The 19,562-nt window shown below is 55.0% G+C and overlaps 2 protein-coding genes across 5 annotated transcripts; both read left to right on the top strand.

Annotated features, from left to right (window-relative positions):
• Positions 1-7,362: 7,362 nt before the first annotated feature.
• Positions 7,363-10,705, top strand: Tmem141 (transmembrane protein 141). 3 transcript variants are annotated; one of them, XM_046465697.2, is made up of 6 exons: positions 7,363-7,459; positions 7,734-7,800; positions 7,986-8,069; positions 8,323-8,430; positions 10,235-10,312; positions 10,567-10,705. In XM_046465697.2, exons 1-6 carry the CDS (start codon positions 7,406-7,408, stop codon positions 10,608-10,610), a joined length of 435 nt encoding a protein of 144 aa, XP_046321653.1. In that variant the 5' UTR covers positions 7,363-7,405; the 3' UTR covers positions 10,611-10,705. The 3 variants fall into 3 exon arrangements, with proteins under 3 accessions (XP_046321653.1, XP_046321655.1, XP_046321654.1); XM_046465699.2 differs by lacking the exon at positions 10,235-10,312 and adding an exon at positions 8,835-8,884 and having other exon boundaries at positions 10,567-10,651; XM_046465698.2 differs by lacking the exon at positions 10,235-10,312 and having other exon boundaries at positions 10,567-10,702.
• A 719-nt stretch (positions 10,706-11,424) lies between these two features.
• On the top strand, positions 11,425-19,440 carry Ccdc183 (coiled-coil domain containing 183). 2 transcript variants are annotated; one of them, XM_046465696.2, is made up of 14 exons: positions 11,425-11,537; positions 12,046-12,167; positions 12,606-12,683; positions 12,884-13,051; positions 13,352-13,456; positions 14,926-15,048; positions 16,254-16,379; positions 16,526-16,580; positions 17,022-17,122; positions 17,767-17,927; positions 18,153-18,321; positions 18,407-18,517; positions 18,588-18,684; positions 19,294-19,440. In XM_046465696.2, exons 1-14 carry the CDS (start codon positions 11,477-11,479, stop codon positions 19,410-19,412), a joined length of 1,596 nt encoding a protein of 531 aa, XP_046321652.1. In that variant the 5' UTR covers positions 11,425-11,476; the 3' UTR covers positions 19,413-19,440. The 2 variants fall into 2 exon arrangements, with proteins under 2 accessions (XP_046321652.1, XP_058441885.1); XM_058585902.1 differs by lacking the exon at positions 11,425-11,537 and adding an exon at positions 12,319-12,514 and having other exon boundaries at positions 12,055-12,167.
• Positions 19,441-19,562: the final 122 nt, after the last annotated feature.

Genomic DNA, 19,562 nt, shown 5'->3' with positions numbered 1-19,562 from the left:
ACATCAGACAGCGGGAGACAACGAGCTCGGAGAACCTCTTAATCTGCCATCCTGGATTCATGAGTCTTTATGTCCTTCTAAGCTTCCTCATGGCCCTTGGCCTCTTCTCTGTCAGTCCCCCAACATGGAACTTCTGCCAAAAATTGACCTTTGCTTTAATTTTTATCTTCATTCTGTTTTTATTCGCTCTGATCTTCTTCAGGTGCTGGTGACGCCATGTCCAGGCAACGCTTCCAGTATTTCCTAGAGTCTCTGTTACAGGACCAGTGGCTGATACCAACAATCTCCTCCATCCAGGACTGGTTCCATGCCATCGACAACTTGTGGCTTCAGGGAACTTTCATAGACTTCACCCCTATGGAAGTAGCTGTCTATAGCCACTGGGTTTTATTTCTGGCTGCCATGATATCCCCAGACCTGCCCCCCGAGCATTCCTCCACTTCCCTTTCTAGGCCCCACAGCGCCCCCACACAGCAGGAAGCAGCCGGATCTTACCAACGACGCCCCACTTCCTAAGAAAACAAAAAGGGAGGAATGTTGGGAAAAGTATAAACAGCAGCCATACCCCAGAGAAAAACCCCAACATGGCGCCTAAAGGACCTCTTCTTCCTACCTTCTTCTTTTCTGCAGTGGCGCGAAAAGTTCCCACCCGTGTGAACTCTCCCGCCGGCGCCAATTTCAAATCTCGCTGGCGGGGAACCTTAGCCCCAATGAGAACTAATTCCTGGGCTCTGGAGCTGATATCTGAAAGAACTTGCCAATAAACGGGTTGCCTGCCATTTATCTAAGCCCTACCATCTCCCCCTTAGTTCTATATAAGCACACAGCTTTTTGCAATAAAATTGGAATTCTCCCGGCGAAGTGTCTTTGTGTGGGGAATTCTCTCAACACCCATGTCTCCTCCAGTGGGAGAAGCTGGGGTCACGCTCTGCCAGAGATGGGAAAGGCCTCCAGCCCCCACCTCCCGGCCCCACCTGATGACCAGCTGGGGGGTGGGGCCAGGTCCACATGGACCACTCCCCAGACTAGACTTCAAGGTACCTGGCCCCCCTACTTGACTCCTGTCCCTGGAGCATACCCTGGGTACAGGCAACTCCAGCTGCCTGCCCTGCAGCACAAGGGCAGTCTGCCTCCCATGGCTGCTGACCATAGTCTGCAACGTGGATTGGCTGTGAGTAGGGAGCCCAGACATGTGGGTTCCCAGAGGTCCGCTCACGGCAGCAGCCCTCAGGATGGCCGAAGGTGGGAAAACTGTGAGATGGTGGTCTGGCCTCCCCACGGAAGAACCCTGAGTGTCACACTCCTCACAACTGAAACCCTCAGGGTCACTCCAGGGAAACTGGGCTGCACAAAATACCACACAAGAGACAGAGACACCTTTTTCTTTGGTGTCCTGTGACGGCTCCTCTGACCTTAAGGGTCTGCAGAAGGAGAGAAAGAGATACCAAGAGAGAGGAGCGCATGCTGAGTCTTTTTATTGGGGAGAAGCCATTCAAATGAGGCAAGGGGTCAGGTGTCAGGGGGCTCAGTCTAGCTCTGGGATGTCTGCTGTCAGCAGGTTGACTGACACCTGGGGAGGCCACGCCCAAAGGCAGAGCAAGAGAAGGGGACACACAAAGGGTGTTTCCATGGAACATTCCATCCCAAACAGGACAAAGGGATAGTATCAGAAAGAAACAGGTGAGCTTAGCTCAATCCATGAGGTGACATGCCTACGTCTGAAGACCCATCCTCAACCTGCGGGACCGGGGCAATGTCCAGGTCACTACTAGATGTAGTGATGGTCAGAGCCTCTCCACTCCAGGATGGAGAATGAGAATCATTCAGACTGGCTGCCCACGCCTGAGCATTCCTGGAGCAGAACCTTGACCTCTGTCTGGGGAGGGGGCCGGTGGTAGAACCCTTGGGGTCATGACCTATGCATCAAAACCTGGGGTCACTGGAGCCTGTGGAGCGTCTCTGCACTCCCCTGCACCACCGGCCGCCTCTTCTCCCCGCCCCTTCTAGTTAGGGAGAAAGGAGCAGGGCCTGGACTTCTGCCCTTGAGTCCCTGCTCCCAGGGTCCCAGACTCATGCCCACAAGCTGTCCTTCCACCCCACAGGTTTTCCAACGAGGAGTGAAGGCTCTGTAGATTTCTTCCAGAACTGGGAATCCTACAAAGAGGCTTTGGCAACCAGGCACCAAGTTCTGGGGGTGCTCATGATGGGGGTAAGACAGTGGCCCTGGGCCACAACCAGGCTTCCCCCCAGATGGGGCCACCCACCAGGCCCTGCTTACACCAGGCCTGGGCCTCGGCACTTCCCTTCCCTCTGTCCACCCATGCTGCCAGGACCTAAGAGCTCCAAATCGACCTGTGGGATTTCCAGGTGGAGCCTCCCAAGCCGAGTATAGCTGATTCCAGTGTCCAGAGAACTGAAGTCCAAGCTGATCTGTGGACGGATCCCAGAAAAAACTGGAGGACACCCACCCCAGCTGGCCCTGGAGAGCTGACAGTTATGGGTCTTTCCAGGAGACTCCCTGTTGAGTCACAAGGACATTCCCTTCACAAGCCCCAACCAGGACAAGGACACGAACAGTCTGAAGAATTGTGTCTCTGTGTCCAAGGGGGCCTGATGGTACCACAGTGGCCACCATGCAACCTGAACAGGTGCAGCCTGCCTGGCTGCCCAGGGAGCTTTATACTAAGGGCACTGACTGGTTGACTGGCCCAGGACATGGTTGCTCCTACGAGGCTGCTGAGAGGAAGATCTGGGTAGCCTAGGCTGCAGGAGAATGGGTGGCTGGCCCAGCACTACCACCCCTGCAGCCATGCCCATCCAGGGGGCGGGGACAAAAGGGGTCACACATGGAGGGGGAACACACTGAGGGAAGAAGAAGCCCCGTGTTCCGCTGGCATGCTGTCTGTGCTGTACCCCCTCCCGTCCCTTCACTCCCTCCTGAGCACTGTCCAGCATATAATCGAGTATGCAGGGACCACTCCATCCATGACCTTAACAAGGGTCAGACAACCAAAGCATGGGACCTGAGAACACCCCCAGAGGCCCTGCCAGGGCTTGGGCCAAGAAGGCATGTGGCAGGTAGAGGGAAGGCCCCAGGCATCCCTGCTGGCCTCAAAGCCTAGGCCCAGAGAGCCACCAAGATTACCTTACCTCTGGGCCACTTCCCAGAGCACCAGGAGGAGAGAGGGAGCAGGCAGCTGGAGCTTCCAGGACCCACTTCCAGGAGCAGACCCATGGCTGGGGGTGGGCCAAGATCAGCCCTCACCACAGCCCTGCACACACCCTGGCCAAGAGGCACAGCAAGGTCTCCGGGGTAGAGCTCCCCTCCAGCAGCCTCTTTACCACGGCAGCTCCTCCACCACCTTGGTCCCTGAGGCCGCAGAGCAGAGGGGCCGCCACTGGCCTCAGAATGCCAAGGGGGCAGGCAGGCAGATGGGAACCCTGCAAGGATGAGGGGCCAGACAGTGGCCCTGCTGACAGGCAGCAGAGCAGATGGCCACGGCAGGCATCAGGGCCTCACCCAGAAGGAGAACAGAGGCCTTGGGCAGACCCTCCCCCATTACATCTGGGGAAACCCAGGCTCAGGGGTCTGAGGCTTGGGGAGATCCATACCTCCCTCACTCTCAGGAGACCAGCCCACCCAGAAGCTTTCCCAGCCCCAGAAAGGTGCATGGGGGCAGGGACTGAGGTGCAGCCCTGAGCTCTGGGGCAGGAGGTTACAGCCCCTTGGCCTAGGCCAGTAACTGGGAGCAGCTTAGAACATTGGAAGTCACTTCTCTTCTCGCTGGGGACCGACATCTGCCCTGGAGCTGTGTGGTTCTCAGCAGCGGGAGCTAGGGAGTGAGAGAAGACTGCAGACCTGGGGTGTGTAAGTGGCACTGAGGCCAGAAAGAGATAGAGGGAGTCTAGGTGGACTTTGGATGTGGTCCGTGCTCTTCTAGGACAATGGGGCATTGCCCAGCCCCCAACCCCAAGCCCTGGGAAGGAGCAGGTGCAAGAACCACGGGCCATACTGCTGTGCACCCTGCAGCTCCTGTGCCCCAAGGTCTGAGCCCTCGCCAGCACTGCTGGGTTTGCAGTTGTGTTTCACTTTTAGGATCAACTGCATTGCTCTTGATATCACATGGAACATGCATCACTTTCACTAAGAAGCAACCATCAGTCTTTTAAATTTATCATTATTTTTTATTATTATTTGGTACTGGGGATTGAACCCAGGGGCACTCTAACACTGAGCTACACCCCCCAGCCCTTTTAATTATTTGAGAGAGGATCTTGCTAAGTTGCTGAGGTGATCACTAAATTGCTGAGGCTGGCCCTGAACTTGTGACCTCCTGCCTCAGGCTCCCAGGTCACTAGGATTACAAGTGTGGGCTACCTCACTGGGCTCAAAAGAAAGCATCTTTAACTACAAGGAATTTTTTAATATATATTTTTTAGTTGTAGGGCTGCGCATATGGCTCAGTTGGTAGACTGCTTGCCTTGCGTGCACAAAGCCCTGGGTTCAATCCCCAGCGCCACATACAAAATACATATATGTATATTTTTTTAGTTGTAGATGGACACGATAGCTTTATTTAATTTATTTGTTTTTATGTGGTGCTGAGGATCAAACCTAGGGCTTCACAAATGTGAGGCGAGCGCTCTATCACTAAGCCACAACCCCAGCCTTACAAGAAATTTTAAAAGGGAGAAATAAGTCTATCAAAGTAAGGCACTAAGCTCAGATCCTCACCTCCAATCCTTAGAAATAACTAGGTCCTGCAAGAAATCAAACACGTGCTCAAAAGTGGCCAAGGCAATGAAAACCTTTACTTCTGCCAGAAAGGGGTGCTCCTGGGACCTGGCAGCAAGCCCACTTGCACCAGTCTGCGGATTTAAATCCCTAACGCAGCTCTACCTTTCGCCCTGATTGGAGCACTTAGGGGTACAATGTACATGACTGGCTAATTTTTAAATTGGGGTGGGAAGGACTCCAATTAAAATGGCTACAATTTGATCCAAATAAAGCTGAATACTATATTTTGAAAATGGAGCACCAGACCTTCTATTTCTCACAAATCAAAGCTATTGGTTTTTGTTTTGTTTTGTTTCTTCTGAACCCAGGGGCTGTGTATCACTGAGCTACATCCTGAGCCCCTTTTATTTTATTTTTTATTTTTTTATTGGGAAAGGAACCTGCTGTCTGGTAGATCATTTTCTCTGGTGTGTTCTGGGAAGCTCTGGGAAGGGTAGCATTGCTCGAGTGGGCTATTCAATTCCCATCCTAGATGGGCCAGCTGCGTGCGTTCCCTGCAGGCTTGAGCCCAAGTTTGCCCCTGAATGTTCCGGGCACTGATAAGCTGCTTAGGTTATCGGCCCAAGCCCTGAAAGGTCAAACATGCTGCTAAGCCATAGAAACTAGCCCCAATCCTGAGGCACATTCCTTAAACCCTCATATACAGAGCAGATGGGCACAAAGGGAAGATTGTATGAGGACTGAGGAGAAGGCACCATCTACAAGCCAAGGAGAGAGGCCTCAGAAGACCAGAACTGAAAGCACCACATCTCTGTGGCTGTGCCATGGATGCCAAGCAGGATCTGTGCCCAGGTTTTCTGCGGCCTTCAGCATGTGTGCTCCTCCCACCCCATCCTACCCAGGGCCCAGTTCTTCTATGGCTGCTTCTAAACCTTCCTCCTCCTTCTCCAGAGCCCTGAGGACACATCCACTCCCCAAGCCACCCTCTTGCTTTTGGCATCTCCACTCCCCACCGTTTGGACTTTAGCAACCGGCTCATGCTCCCACCAACCCTCAGGACCAACAGTGGCTGGTGCATGCCTACCTTCTCAGCCTGGAGGTCACACCTCTCCTCTGCTCAGGTCCAGCCTCCTGCCCTGGCCACCTCACCTCACCTCACCTTACCTGCTGGCTTTCAAATCACTGCTTTTCTGTCCTCACTCCAGCATCATGCTACCCTACGGGGTGCCTCCAAGCTCCTGACCCTTGACTATATGCCCCCTTGTCTTCCCTCCTCCCTTGAGCTTGTTGGAAGGCACCAGAACCAACCTACTAAGCTTCAAACCCAGGCACACTCACCTAGCAAATTCTAGCCAGCTCCACCCAAACCCAGCCAGTCCACACTGTCTGAGCCCAACAGGAGAAAACCACCTGGCTGCACCACCCAACTGGACTTCACAGCAAGCCAGACCAACCTGTCACCGAAGAAGAGAGATCTCCAGGATAGGATCCCAAAGAGTTCTTGGGAGAAAGGGGGCACTCAACTCAGGGTCAGCTGAGACCTTGGCAGACACGATAGAGAAGAACTGCAGCACATCAGTAGAGGACAGTCTTCCTGAGGAAAGCAGGAGCTCACACTCAGGGAGGACGTGGCCATCTCCAGTAAGAGATGTGATCTGGAGGTTCCTCGCTCTTCTTCAGAGGAAACTTGGTGAGAAGTGGGTATGGAAAGGTGTGTGGAGATGATCTCAGTCTTGTCCTCTACAGATTTCTTAAAATGTCATAGCTTTCTTTACTTAAATCTATTTATTGGTGGGCTAATTAACAGTATACAAAGTAAATTTTATAAGTGGGTGAATTCACAGTAACTTTTCCAGAAATTTTTGGGGGTAAAGGTCTGGGAGAGACACTGGCTTGGAGAGGGGCAGGTCTGGAAGTCTAGAAACTTGAGTCTGCAATTGCATTTCCCTATCCCTCCTTCTACATCTCTTCTACCTGTTTTAAACGTTTCTCCTGTCCTTCCTCCAGCGTATTTGCCCTGAAACTCATCATCCACCTCTTCCGCTCCATTTCCTGCTCCTGTCTCGCAAGACGCATGTCCCCGCATTCTCATCCTCTCCAGCCTCACGGACAAGGCCTGTGGGTTCTCCCTCTTCTCACACTATCTATTGCTTCCCCACTGCTGGGTCACACTTTTGGGAACTCTGAGAGCCTCCTGAGGGGTGCCCGAAGCCTGGGCCTTCCAACGCTCCTGGGTTGGAGGCCAGTAAGGGTCAGCCAGACTCTGAGGGCAGGGGCTCCAAGTCCCCCGTGGGACCCCAGGTTCAGAACAGAATTGGTACCAAGAATGGGCTTAATCAGTATTGTAGAAAGTACTTTGCTAAATAATTATTCCAAATTATAATTTGGAATTATAATTATATAATTATAATCATATGATTATAATTCCAAATCATACTCGTGGTTGCTTTTAAGAACTCCAACCCTTGAGTGGAGCTCTGCAGCACGTCCCCAGCTTGATAAACAGGAACCACGACCTTCTCTCCCGTCCGCGAAGCAAGTGGCTGCGCCTGCGCAGGCGGCGCTTTGGAGCCCCTGTTCCCGCCCCCCGTTCCCGCCCCCATCCCCGCCCCCATCCCCGCCTCTCTTCGCCGTCTTCTGCAGGCGGGCGCTTCCTACCAGGCCACCATGGTGACCCTTGGCCTGTCCCGCGTCGACGACGCCGTGGCCGCCAAACACCCGGTGAGAAGACCGGCCCACAACGCGGCCCCGGGCCTCAGCAGCTGACCTAAGCGGGACGGGGGGCTGGCTGGGAGCCCCGGCAGGAAGGAGGGGCGAAGGGGCACGCTCCTGCCTGGGCCTGGGGCGTCCCTGGTGGGCTTAAGGGGAGGTGGGACGTGTTCAGTCCCCAGCGTCTTACCCCTCCACGACCAGGGCCTGCCCAGAGGAGGGACTGGAGGGAAGGTGAGAGAAGAGGGAGGGAGGACTGAGCCTCGAACTCCCTTCCGTCTCCCAGGGACTCGGGGAATACGCTGCGTGCCAGTCAAACGCCTTCATGAAGGGCGTGTTCACCTTTGTCACAGGTAGGCTGGGTCCAGGTGTCCTGTGGTGTCAAAAAAAAAAAAAAAAAAAACCGCACTCTCTTGTCCCACCCTGACTCTCCAGCAGGTGGCGCCAAGCCGCCTGCCAGCAGGTGCACTTGGAGCACCCAGGTGGTCCCCAGCCAGCCCAGCCTACTGGCTGATTGGTGGACCCTGGCTCTTGGCAGGAACCGGCATGACCTTCGGCCTGCAGATGTTCATTCAGAGAAAGTTCCCGTACCCGATGCAGTGGAGCGTGCTGATGGCTGTGGGTGGGTATCCCAGAGTATGTACCTGAAATGCCCCTGAATAGCACAGGTGACTATGTCTTAAGCAAGGATGGGTTTCTGCTGAGAATATGGTTCCATCACCCCTGCCTCTGGCTGGGCCTCCAGTTTGCATAGAAGCCCTGTCCAAATTCACCCACCATGTCTGCCCAGACATAGCCTGTGCTCACCTTCCCTTCTGAAAAATGCAAAGGCTAAGGCCCCACAGCCCACCACCCTCCTGCTTCCTGCTCCCCAGTTGCAGGCTCTGTGGCAAGCTATGGGGTGACAAGAGTGGAATCGCAGAAATGCAGCAACCTCTGGCTCTTCCTGGAGACAGGGCAACTTCCCAGAGACAGAGGCACAGGTGAGAGGGCCTGGGGGGCAGCAAGAAGCAGCTGAAGTTCTAGGACCTAGGTGTGTCCTGTGTCCTCTGCACACATGCCTGTCCAAGCCTGACAGACCTGTGCATTCTGCTGTTGCTGCCCCCAAACCAGGACCTGCCCAGGTGGTCATCTGTTCAGAAGGGTTCTGGGGATGGGCATTCTCCTGTGGGGCAGCAAGAAACAGGGTAAACACTGTGAGCCAGAAATGGTTGTGCCCTGTTGCACACACACAAGTGGAGAAGGTAGCCTGCATGGTGGGAAGGGACTTGTGCATCCTGGGTACTTTGGTGTCCCCTTTCCAGCCCCTACACCCACAACAAGTCTGGGGAGACCACTGGTGCTGGCTGTGTGAGGCTAATAAATGGCTTGTCCTTTTTCCCTCCAGAGCTCTAAAGCAACTGAAAATAAAGGAGGCAAGGAAATGAGAACAGCCAGGCACGGTGGTCTATGCCTATAATCCCAGCTACTTGGAAGACTCAGGCAGGAGGATGGCAAGTTCAAGGCCAACCTCAGCAACTTTGTGAGGCTCTGTTTTAAAAAACAAAAAAGGGCAAGAGGTATAGTTCAGCGGTAGAGCAAAGATGAGATCACTTGAGAAACTGAAGCAGAATCCACAAGTTCAAGGCCTATCTGGGCAACTTAGTGAGACGCTGTCAAAAGAAAAAAAAAAAAGTCTCAGTGGGTAAGCACCCCTGGGTTCAATTCCTAGTACTACCAAAGGGAAACAAATACAGATCAGGTGTCATCTTCCTTTTAAAAAAATTTTTTAGATGTTGATGAACCTTTATTTTATTCATTTATTTATATGTGGTGCTGAGAATCTAACCCAGTACCCTAGGCCACTGAGCCACCACCCCAGCCCAAGATCAGATGTCATCTTTATGACAATACAGCTACTGCCGAGGATGTGGGAAGGAAGTTCCTAATGCAGAACCCCAGAATTCGGATTCCTCCTGGCTCTGAGGCTTCTTTATGTGGGGTCCCTGTCATTCCAAACTCACCTATTGGTGAGGCCTCCTCTCCATGGAAAAGGAAAGCTGAAGGCCAGATGGCCTTCATCACAGTCCACAAAGACAGAGGCAGAGATGGTCCAGACTTCCACTCCCCGTACTAGAAGGCCCACTGCTGGGTCAGCCAGCTCTGCCCTGGCATCTTGGAGCCACTCATTCAGAATGTCTGTTGAGGGTGTCTCAGAAGGAAGGCAGAATGGCCACAGGCCCAAGATAACAATGGCTTAGGCAAACTAGAACTAGAACTTCATTTTCTTTCCTGTAAAAGTCCAGGTGGGTGCCTTAATCTGTTTCCTGGTGCCCATAATATACCATACCTATAAAGAAAAGGGATTTATTTTGGCCCAAGTCTGGTCAAAGCATGAGAGGCTATATCTGGTGATGGTCATTTTGCTGACAAGGTCCAGAGGTGGCCCAGCGCATCCCTGGTGAGCAACAGCATATGGGTCTCCTGTTCTTTCTCTCTTCCTGCAAGGCCACCAGTCTTCTATCAGGAGGGCTCCACCCTACCTACTGACCTTATCTAATCTTTAACCCCTTCCCAGAGACCCCCACCTCTGAACACCACAGTCCAAGTTTCCAGCTTTTTAATACCTAACAAGGGGTATTAAACTCTGGCATGAGTTTTGGAGGACAGACTGCTCAGACCACAGTAGCGGGCCAGGGTGGTTAGTCAAGAACAAGGCTCCTTTCAGCCTGTTCCCTCCATGACCACTCATCATGGTGCCAGGTGGTCACACGGACTCCAGCATTGTCTCTTTATCACATTATGCAGGAGGAAGAAAGGAGACAAGGAAAGCAGGTCACCTACCATTTCTGCTTACACACCACTGGCCAGAACTGAGCATCTATGGTAGGGACACCCAGGAAGGCAGTTTTGCTCTGGCCAGGCACATGTCCCACTGAAGTTCAGGGAGTCAGTATCCAAGGGAGAATGGAGAGCTAGCAAGCTTGTTTCCGCCAGACACCAAATTGTGTATGTTGTGGTCTGATTGTGTCCCCTAGTACTTTGGGATGTGACTAAGACAGAGTCTTTAACAAGGTACATAAAGGTTAAATGAGGTCATGGGGAGCCTAATCCAATGTGACCGGTGTGTGCTCTTACAGGAGGAGATCAGGACACAAACATGCACAGAGAGACAACTCCCTGAGGGCCCAGGGAAAAGACAGTGTCTGTAAGCCAAGGAATCAGGCCTCAGGGAAACCAGCCTTTGGCACCTGGATCCTAGACTTCAGCCTCCGGGACTGAGAATAAACTTGTGTGAGTCACTAGTCTGTGGTGCTTTGTTATAAAAAACCCATGCCAACAAGGCTGGGGAACAGGTACCTATATCTCATGTGGCCCCCAGCATCCCAGGCTGTTCATTTCTCCATGCACACTACTCTAGGGGAAAGGGAAGGGTCAGGGGCAGGGAGCTGGCCCTCCTAGAGAAAGTAACTTCTGAACAAAGGCCCAGGGGTTCTGAGGGAGGTGGGGGCCGACTGGCTGGGCTCCAGGCAGCACAGCAAAGATCAGGAGAAGGTGGAAGAAATGGGGAAGTGAATGGTAAGCCAGGTCACCCAGGGTATGGACTTTGAAGTTGGAACATGGGTCGGGGGATAGAGTTCCTGCAAGGTAAAGACATCAGAATAGGTTTGGGAGACACAGTCCAGAGACTATAGAAGCAGCCCAGGGGCATGGGAGGGAACATGGAAGGTGCAGAGGTGCAGGCATGGGGTGCTATGCCAGACAGTTACAAATTATCCACCACCACCAAGGAAACAGGTTCCTGGACACAGCAGAGGTCCTAAGCAGTGAGCAGCCACTACAAGACTCTTCCATTAGGGCAACTGTCCAGAGGTGATTCTGAGGCTGGCTGGAGGAGGGGATTCCATATTCTCTGGGCATTGAGAACCCTGACCACCCTCACAATGGGCTGAAATTCCAGGGACAATCTGAGCATTGGCTCTGTTGAATAGACAACACACAGGGAGAGTGGGCAGCGCACAGGGATCCCGAAGGACCCTGAGAGCCATCATGAAAGTGCATGAGGCAGATGTGGAGAGTCAGGAGCTAAGGACCATCACTCGGCTTCAAGGTGAGCCCTGCGCTGGCTGAAACTTGGCCTGCAGGGACCAAGGGTTCTTGGTTCCTTGTTCTTGGACCAGTACCTTCAGTTTTAACACCAGGACATGGAGGAGCAATTGGTCATCCAACTATACCCCCACCGCCATCCCCAAGGCCCAGGCTGGGAGAAGGGAATCTAAGGGGTCTGCCATGGGAGGGGGCTGTATGAAGGAGGGAACCTAAAGGAGATTTGTGAGCTTAAGAGCAACTGGGGCACCAGAACCAAAGAGACGGGAAGAGCCTGCCTCTTCTGTGGGTAGCATATTTGGAAGACAGTAAGGATGCCCCATTCCTGGTTTGGGCCTCTCCAACACTCTTTCACTGACAACCCTGCAGATCACCCCTGCAGAGGAGTGGAGCCCGTTCCTCCCAGAGAAGAGTGGGAGGAGGGAGCATGGCTGGGGAAGCAGTGTTCTCCCTTACCCTTCTCTTGCCTCCCCGCCCTCACCCTGGCCACCCTGTCCCCTCCTTCACCACAGAGCAATGTCGGGCGCTCCAGATCCAGGGGGTGAAGGACAAGATCGCACAGAACAAAGCAACCCAGGCCCTTCTGCGCAGCAACATCCGCCGTGGGGCCCAGGACTGGGCTTTGGCCAAGAAGGTGCCCAAGCCCTGCCCCCTCCTCGCAGGTGGGGGATGGGGGCGGGCTCGAGCTGAAGAAATACACACCCCCTCTTCTCATCCCCCACCCTTTCCTCTCTTGAGGCAGGGGGCTGTGGGGAGAGATTGACTATGACCCTTGCCCAGGGCAGGTTCCTCACCACCCACTCGGAGGGCTCAGCGTCTGAAACGCACGTCCCAGTCCCGCCGCAGGGGCCTCTGGCGTCCCTCTCCAAACCCCCGGCCCCTGGCGCCCAAGCCAGACCCTCCTGCGTGGCCAGTCGGGTGGCGCGGTGCTCTCCTCTGGCGGCCCCAGGAGCAGAGGTCTTGGTGCTGGGCTAGTATTTGGTAAAAGAGGCCTCAGGGAGATGCCTGCAGGGGCCGGCGGCTGGAGGAGGCCTGGGGCTTTACGCCTGGCTCAGCCGCCGCCCTTCCGCAGAACGACCAGTGGACCATCTCCAAAGCTTGCGGGAAGGACGTGCACACGAGGATGGCGCAAGGCCGCAGCACCGTGGAGGTACCGAGGCTGACAAGCCAGGGGCCGACCCCTCGCCCCGTCCCATGACCCACCCCTAACTGTACAGCGCTCTGGAACCTGTGGAGGGAAGAGCAAGTTCCCATCCCAGGGCTCCTGTAGGGCAGCCACGCGTCCCTCCTGGGTGCCCCGCGGCGCCCCATCGCGCACGCACGCACGCACGGTTGCCCTCCCCGACCCAGGTGGCGCGGGCGAATCTGCGCAAGTACGTCTTCGATCGTGTGAACGCGCACAACATGCTGATCCATCTGGTGCGGCTGCGCGGGGAGAGGCTGGAAAGCATGCAACTGGAGCTGGCCAGCCTGCGGAACAAGTCAGAAGCCTCCAAGGAGGAGAAGAGGATGCTGCAGGTGCCTCGGGCGCGGAGCTCTGCGAGCTCGCCAGGCCGGAGCCTCCGAATGGGCGGGGCTACGGGGGCGGGGCTCTGTTGGCTGGTGGACCCTGCAGTATAGGGCTCCTTGGTCTGAAGGCGACTCAGCCTCAGGGCAGGTCCTCTAGAGAAGCGGAATTCCAGTGGAGAAGGGGCAGCCATGCGGGAGGGGCTGCACTAGTGGAGCGACCTCTTGGGAGAAAGCTGAGCGCTGGGCAGGGTCTCTGCCTCTGGCTGGCCTGTCCCCAGGCGCTCTCAATGAACCCTGTACCTGACCCAGGTCATCCGCCAGCTGGAGAACAACATCGAAAAGACGACGCTCAAGATCACCACTTGCCAGAACATCCACCTGCTGTACCTGGGCCTGCTAGACTACCTGAAGAAAGTGAGCCCCTCTCCCCACCCCGGCCTGGGGGTCGGGTCTCGGTGCGACGGGGCTGCCCCCAGACCTGCGCTCTCCTCCAGGCTGCCAACAAAACAGGGCTCTAAAGTACTTGGAAACATCTAAGAGCTTCATTTTTCAAGAATGCAATTGTGGAGTGTAGCAGAGCCATTTGGACTTTCTCACACATAGGAAATGGCTTAGTGTGAGCCTGTGAGGGTCAGAGACCAGCCTGGCCCTCAGTTCCCCAATATGGTACAGAGTTGACACCTCTGTACCTTGGAGGTCTGCTGGGCCTACAGCTTGCTGCTTGCCTTCCCATCCAGCTGCCCCACTCTAGCAGACAACAGATCCTGGCCCCTGATGGCTACAAATCCCACTGTGAGGCAAGATCCCTTTCAGGGAGGTTTGTCACTGCCCCGCTGCCTCCCACATTTCAGAGCAGAGATGTGGAGGGAGATTCACAGGCAGCCAGGTGCTGAGAACAGCATGATGGGCCTGCCTGAGAGCCCAGGGCCTAGAAAGGTGGGCAGGGGAAGCCCTAAGACTGGGCTCAGGTGGATAGGCTGGGAAGGGCAGCTCTTCCTTGGGAGTCTAGTTCCCAACCCCAGGCCCCATGCCCATCTCTCAACTCCATCCTCCCGTCCTCCTGTCTTGCCTCCAGCCCTGGTGTTGGATGCTCACCTAGAGGCCCTGCCCACCTTTCTTTCCTGGCCCCCTCCCCATATTTTCGCTTGGGCATGCCTTATGTCTCTCCTCTGTAGTACCTGCTTCTTTTCAGAACATATACACTTTTTAAAAATTCCCATAGCAATCTACACTTTTTTAAAAATTTGGCAAGGATCGGGACTTTGTGGTTATTAACAACAGACTACTAATAGCTAAACTCTTTTTGACCCTTTGCACCTGGCCTTGTGTTAAACACTCCATCTTACATTGTCCATTGATGCTGACAGCAACTTTTTGAAAGAACCAGTATAACCTTTCTACAGACAGAGACACTCAGAGAAGTTAAGTAACTTTCCGAAGGTTATATGGCTGGCTGATAGGAGTGGCCTTGCCTTTGAGCTTGGGTTCTGTGACCATAAACCCAGGTTTCAAGCCCCTCTGCTCCACTTGCAGAGGGAGTTGCCCCCAAGCAAACCCTCCTGGGCTCCAGAGTCAGTCTTTCTTGGTGTAGAACATTATTTCCTTACCATGTTCAGGCCTGGGCAGTGGGAGTCTCCAGGCTGCCTGCTTCTCCCAGAACATTTCTCTCATCGTCCCTGTGCCCTGCTCTAGGCTAGGGCCACAGATCAGACCCCATCACTATTCTCAAGAGCTCATACAGTAAGGATGGAGGGTGGGTGAGATCCATTCTGTGTAGAGGCTACAAGGGAATCAGGGAGGCATGAGGGAAGCCAGCATAGTGTGGGCAGCACTGACGTTGCCTATGGCCTCCATGCCCACCTGCCTGTGCCCACTCCATGCAGGTACTTATAGGATACCCCACGGAGCTGGACAAGCTGCAGAACCTGGTGGTCAACTACTATTCAGAACTGTCGGACATGTCAGTCATGTCCCAAGAAGCCATGATGATTACTGATGAGGTCAAGGTGAGTTTAGGCCCCACGGTTTGGGTGGCTACAGGTGGCTCTCTCAAACCTGTGTGGCTGGCCCAGACCTGTCAGGACACCCCCATGCCCACACCACAGCAATCTCTGAAAGGCTCCAGCAGACTGCCCCACCCACTGCATGGGGGGAGAGGGCTCCCATTGGCAGTCATAAGGTAAATGTGCCCAGGGCAGTGGCCCCCATGGACCCAGTCTGTGCCAAGACCTCTAAAAGGCTCTGGGGAGACATACCCACCCTTCTGAAGTGGGTAGGGCCCATCCATTAATCCCTGAAGAAATACTACACAATATCTGGGCCAGAGTGGCAGAAATGTGTAGGGTATCACAGAGTCCATCTGAGTTGCTGGATACTAGGGGAGGTCCAGGCTGGCTTTTCAAGGACACAGTGCTTCAGTGGGTTCTGAAAAAAAGATCCAGCAACTCAGGGGCAGCCAGAGCGCAGGAGGAGAAGGGACAGAAAAGTGAAGGATCTACATGTAGCCGGAGGAAGAGAACTGCAGGTACAGTATGTGAGTATGTGAGTCAGTGGGGACAGCAGGGTCCCCTAACCTGGGGCCTGGGAGGAGATGGAGACATGGTCAGATTTGTGCTTCAAAATGGTTCACACTGGTTGCCAGGGCTGGAAGGCTCCAGGGCAGAAATGCTGGCCACCTAGCCAAGCCTACAGTGGAGGCCAATAGCCAGAAACAGACAGAGAAGGCTTTAAGAGGTCCCCGCTGTGGGATTTGACACTGGGGATGGTGACAAAGAAAGCAGTCAGCAAGCACAAGCAGGGGAGCTGGTCAGGCTCCAGCCCCTGCAGCAGGCTATGCTAGAAGAGGCCAGGCCTTGGGCGGAAGATGATGAATTTGGTTTTAGACATATTGTGTCCACTTTGATGGAATCTGGTTGAGTGGGCTGGGAGGCATATGGACATGCACAGGTCTCGAGTGCTGTGGAAAGCCTGGGCTGCAAGAGAGGGCAAGCATGTGCCAGCCTGGAGTCCCTGTGCTGAGAGGCAAAGGGGTGTCTACCCCACGAGGATGGTGGGGGCCAGTGGGCGTGAGCTTCCATGGAGAAGGGCATGGCCAAAAGCCTCAGTCAGTACTCCACAACCTGGTGAGACAAGGACTGAAATGGACCACTGGGTCTAGGGCCAGTGATGGCTGTGGTGAGACAGCACCCCCATGGTGTACCTGTGTTCCCAGAGGAACATGAGGAAAAAGGAGGCGTCCTTCATTGAGGAGCGCAGGGCACGGGAGAACCGGCTCAACCAGCAGAAGAAGCTCATTGACAAGATCCACACCAAGGAGACCAGCGAGAAGTACCGCCAGGTACGTCCTGGGATGGGCCTGGCAGGCATACCCACCCACCAAGACTCACAGCACAGGAGGGCCAGGAGGACCCTTCACTCAGGACTGCCTGAAGGGCCACTCCCTCCAGAGGGCCAAGTTCACTCTCACCTGCTTTCTCCCATCAGGGCCAGACAGACCTGGACTTCCCCTCCAATGTGATGATTTCGGATACTCTGAAGGGTTAGTCTGAGCTTCCTGCCTGCTCAGTCAGGGTCTCCAAGGCCAGCTCTGGCTGGGACCATAAAGTTAGGTCACCACAAGGCCCAGTAGAACCTGAGCCACCAGAGTGAAGGAGATAGCCCCTGCAGAGGCTGTGAGCCCTTGGCCTGTGTGGCCAAGGGATCCCTTCCCCAGAACCTAGGGGCTGTTACCCAGTGACTTCTCAGAGCTGCCTCTGAAAGTGCCATGAAGCCCCACAGTGCCATGCTGCCCCCTGCCCTCCTCTGCACTGGGGCTTCCCTGGAGTGTCCCAGAAGGACCCACAAGAAGGGAGTAGTCACAGGTACAGGTGACTTGGGGTACCTGATTCCTCAGCTGACCTCCCCAATGGCTGGATAGGTACAGAGACATCCTGTAGCCATCCCTGCATGCTAACCACCTCTTCCCCTCTCTTCTTCCCAGTGAAGAAGAAAGAAACTTCCACAGCAGAACTTGAATACCAGACGGAGGTGACTGCTTGGGTGGAGAAGGTCAAGTCTGCAGTGCGATGCTCTCACCTCTGGGTAAGACTTCCTCACACTCCCAGGGCATGGCAGGAAGGTAGCTGAGCTGGGCCAAGCCCTCTGGAAAGGACACAGAAAGCTGAACCCCCCAGATATGCTGCTTTCAGGTGTGGAAGGAGCTGGGTCTGCAAGGCACAGCCCCTGGAGAGTACTCCCAGGACAAAGCAACCCATTCCAAGGATATGGAGCCTGTTGGAACCTGAGCATCCAAAAACTAAGGAACAGCCTGTACCTCCAATTCTCACCCCTTCCCGACCTGACTGAGCCACAGCGAGCAGCTGCCTCTCACAGGCCCCATTTATTTTAATCCCACCTGGTTTGTTATTGGGCCTTGAGCTCCTATACATGTCCCTGATATGAGCTTGTCTATCGTCACACAGGAACTGAAGGTGATTCATGGTCTCCTTGGCTACAGGTGGGGTTATTATCCTTTACCCATTGTGAAGGTTCTCTTCCAGGACACACATGCCCTGTAGCTGCCCTCCTTCCCCCACTCCCAGTCCTCAGTGGCAGGCAGCAGGCAGCATCAGACTGAGCCTCTGGTACAGAAAACCTGCACTGGCCAAAGGGAGGGGCCCAGGCTGCATGAGCCCCATTTGCCTTTCCGGGCCCACACCTGCTTCTCTGTATCCTGGATTGGTTAGGACATCGCTGGCCGCTTCCTGGCTCAAAAAAACACAGAGGAGAACTTGGAGCTGCAGATGGAGGACTGTGAGCAGCGGCGGGTACAGCTAGAGGCCCTGATGAAGAAGTTGGAGCTGGAGGAGGCACTACTCAAGTTCCGCCAGATGCCCAGCTCTGTCAGGTACTCAGCTTCCAGGACTGCTGGACCACCCCATGTGGCAACAGCTGGGACTCACAGATGATGAGTCTGTGGCTTTGTAGAAGCTGGGGGACACACTTACTGGTGTCTGAACACCTAAGCCTTTGGAGTTAGCACAGTCCCCAGCTCAGACCTGGCTTCCTGGCCTTCCTTGGGCCCTGGGGTCTGTGCCACTTTCCCTGCTGTGTTTCCCTTCATACTCCACAGCTTTAAGTCCATTGAGTCCAAGATAAAGAACATGCTGCAGGAGGAAGAAGCCAGGCTCCAGGAGGCCTACAACCACATGACCAGGAGCCAGCAGCTACTGCTGGTCCTCCAGACAGGCATTGACAACCTGTACATCCGACTCATCGGCATCGCCTTGCCTGCTGCCCAGGTACCAGCAGAGTAGGGAGGAGCTGCTGTACCCAGGGCCTCTGGATGGGGCCAGAGAGGAGACGAGACCATCCTCTGGCCTACAGAAAGAAGTGGCACCCTCCGATACCCTTGATTTGTTTAGTAAGCTGACATACTGCCAGGGGAAGCTCATGTACCTGATTGACCGCCTGCAAATGCTGCCCAGGACTGAGGAGGTAGTTCTGGGCCAGGGGGCACCCAAATGGCCCAGGTCCTCTCCAAGCTGACAGGGGCACTGACCTACAGGTCAGCACAAAGGTGAGGGACACCCTGGAGTCCTCAACTCTGAAGGAGAAGCACAACACTAGGATCACCTTTGAAGATGCAGAGGAAGACATGATAGGTGAGGCTGCTCAGGAGGACCTGACCACTGGGAGGGGCCACAGTGGCAATCAGAAGTGGGTCTGAGCTGCAAAGGTAGGGGAAGATATCCCCTCCATCTGACCAGGACATCCTGGAGGGACAGGGGTGCCAAGAGGGACTACATTAATGGAGGTGCCTCGGTGGTGACCAGGAAAGTCTATAGCCATAGAAGAAGTATGACAATTTTCCCGAGAGGAGGGGCACACCAAGCAGGGCGCCTCAAGGAGAGACCCAGGCCAGAGCACTGGGTAGGGTTTCTGTGGCCAAAGGCAAGGCAGGTGGGCAGCTCAGGACTGGCTCATTCCAACAGGCCCTGGTGGCCTGGTACCTGGCCCTGGGTGATTGAAGTCAGAGGGTTTGGGTGAGTCACAGGAGGGAGGTGGTTCCGGGTAGTTCGTCCAGCCCTGGGTGTAACTCCCGAGCCCATGCCTTTCTAAGAATGGGCCACGCCAGGGGTCAGCCTTTCCCCAACCGCCAGGCAATACAGGTCGCAGAACCCCGACACCGGAAGTAGGAAGCGGCTGCGAACTCAATCCCGGGGTGGCGGGCGCGGGGTCAGGCTGCCAGCGGCCCGCTCCCGCCCGTGCAGAAAGCTTCCAGTTTGGCGACGTGGACCACAGCTACGTCCCGTCGCGGGCCGAGATCAAGAAGCAGGCCCAGGGACTGATCGAGGAAAGGCTCAAGGCGGCCAAGAAGAGGAGGAAGTAGTACCGCCCGGGATTGTTGCACGAATAAACATTTTTCCAGGAGTGCCCCAGCACCCCCAGGGACGCAAGAGGCGGGGCGGGGCGCGTGAGGGCGGGACGGGCGCGTGGGGGCGTGGGGGCGGGCGCGTGGGGGCGGGCCCGGCGCGCCGCT

This window comes from Marmota monax, unplaced genomic scaffold (assembly GCF_021218885.2).
Source record: "Marmota monax isolate L192 unplaced genomic scaffold, Marmota_monax_Labrador192_F-V1.1 WCK01_AAM20220418_F8-fsc00167, whole genome shotgun sequence".
Classification (NCBI taxonomy): Eukaryota; Metazoa; Chordata; class Mammalia; order Rodentia; family Sciuridae; genus Marmota; species Marmota monax.
Note: the sequence above shows the minus strand (reverse complement) of the source record. Positions and strands in the feature narration are given on the sequence as shown.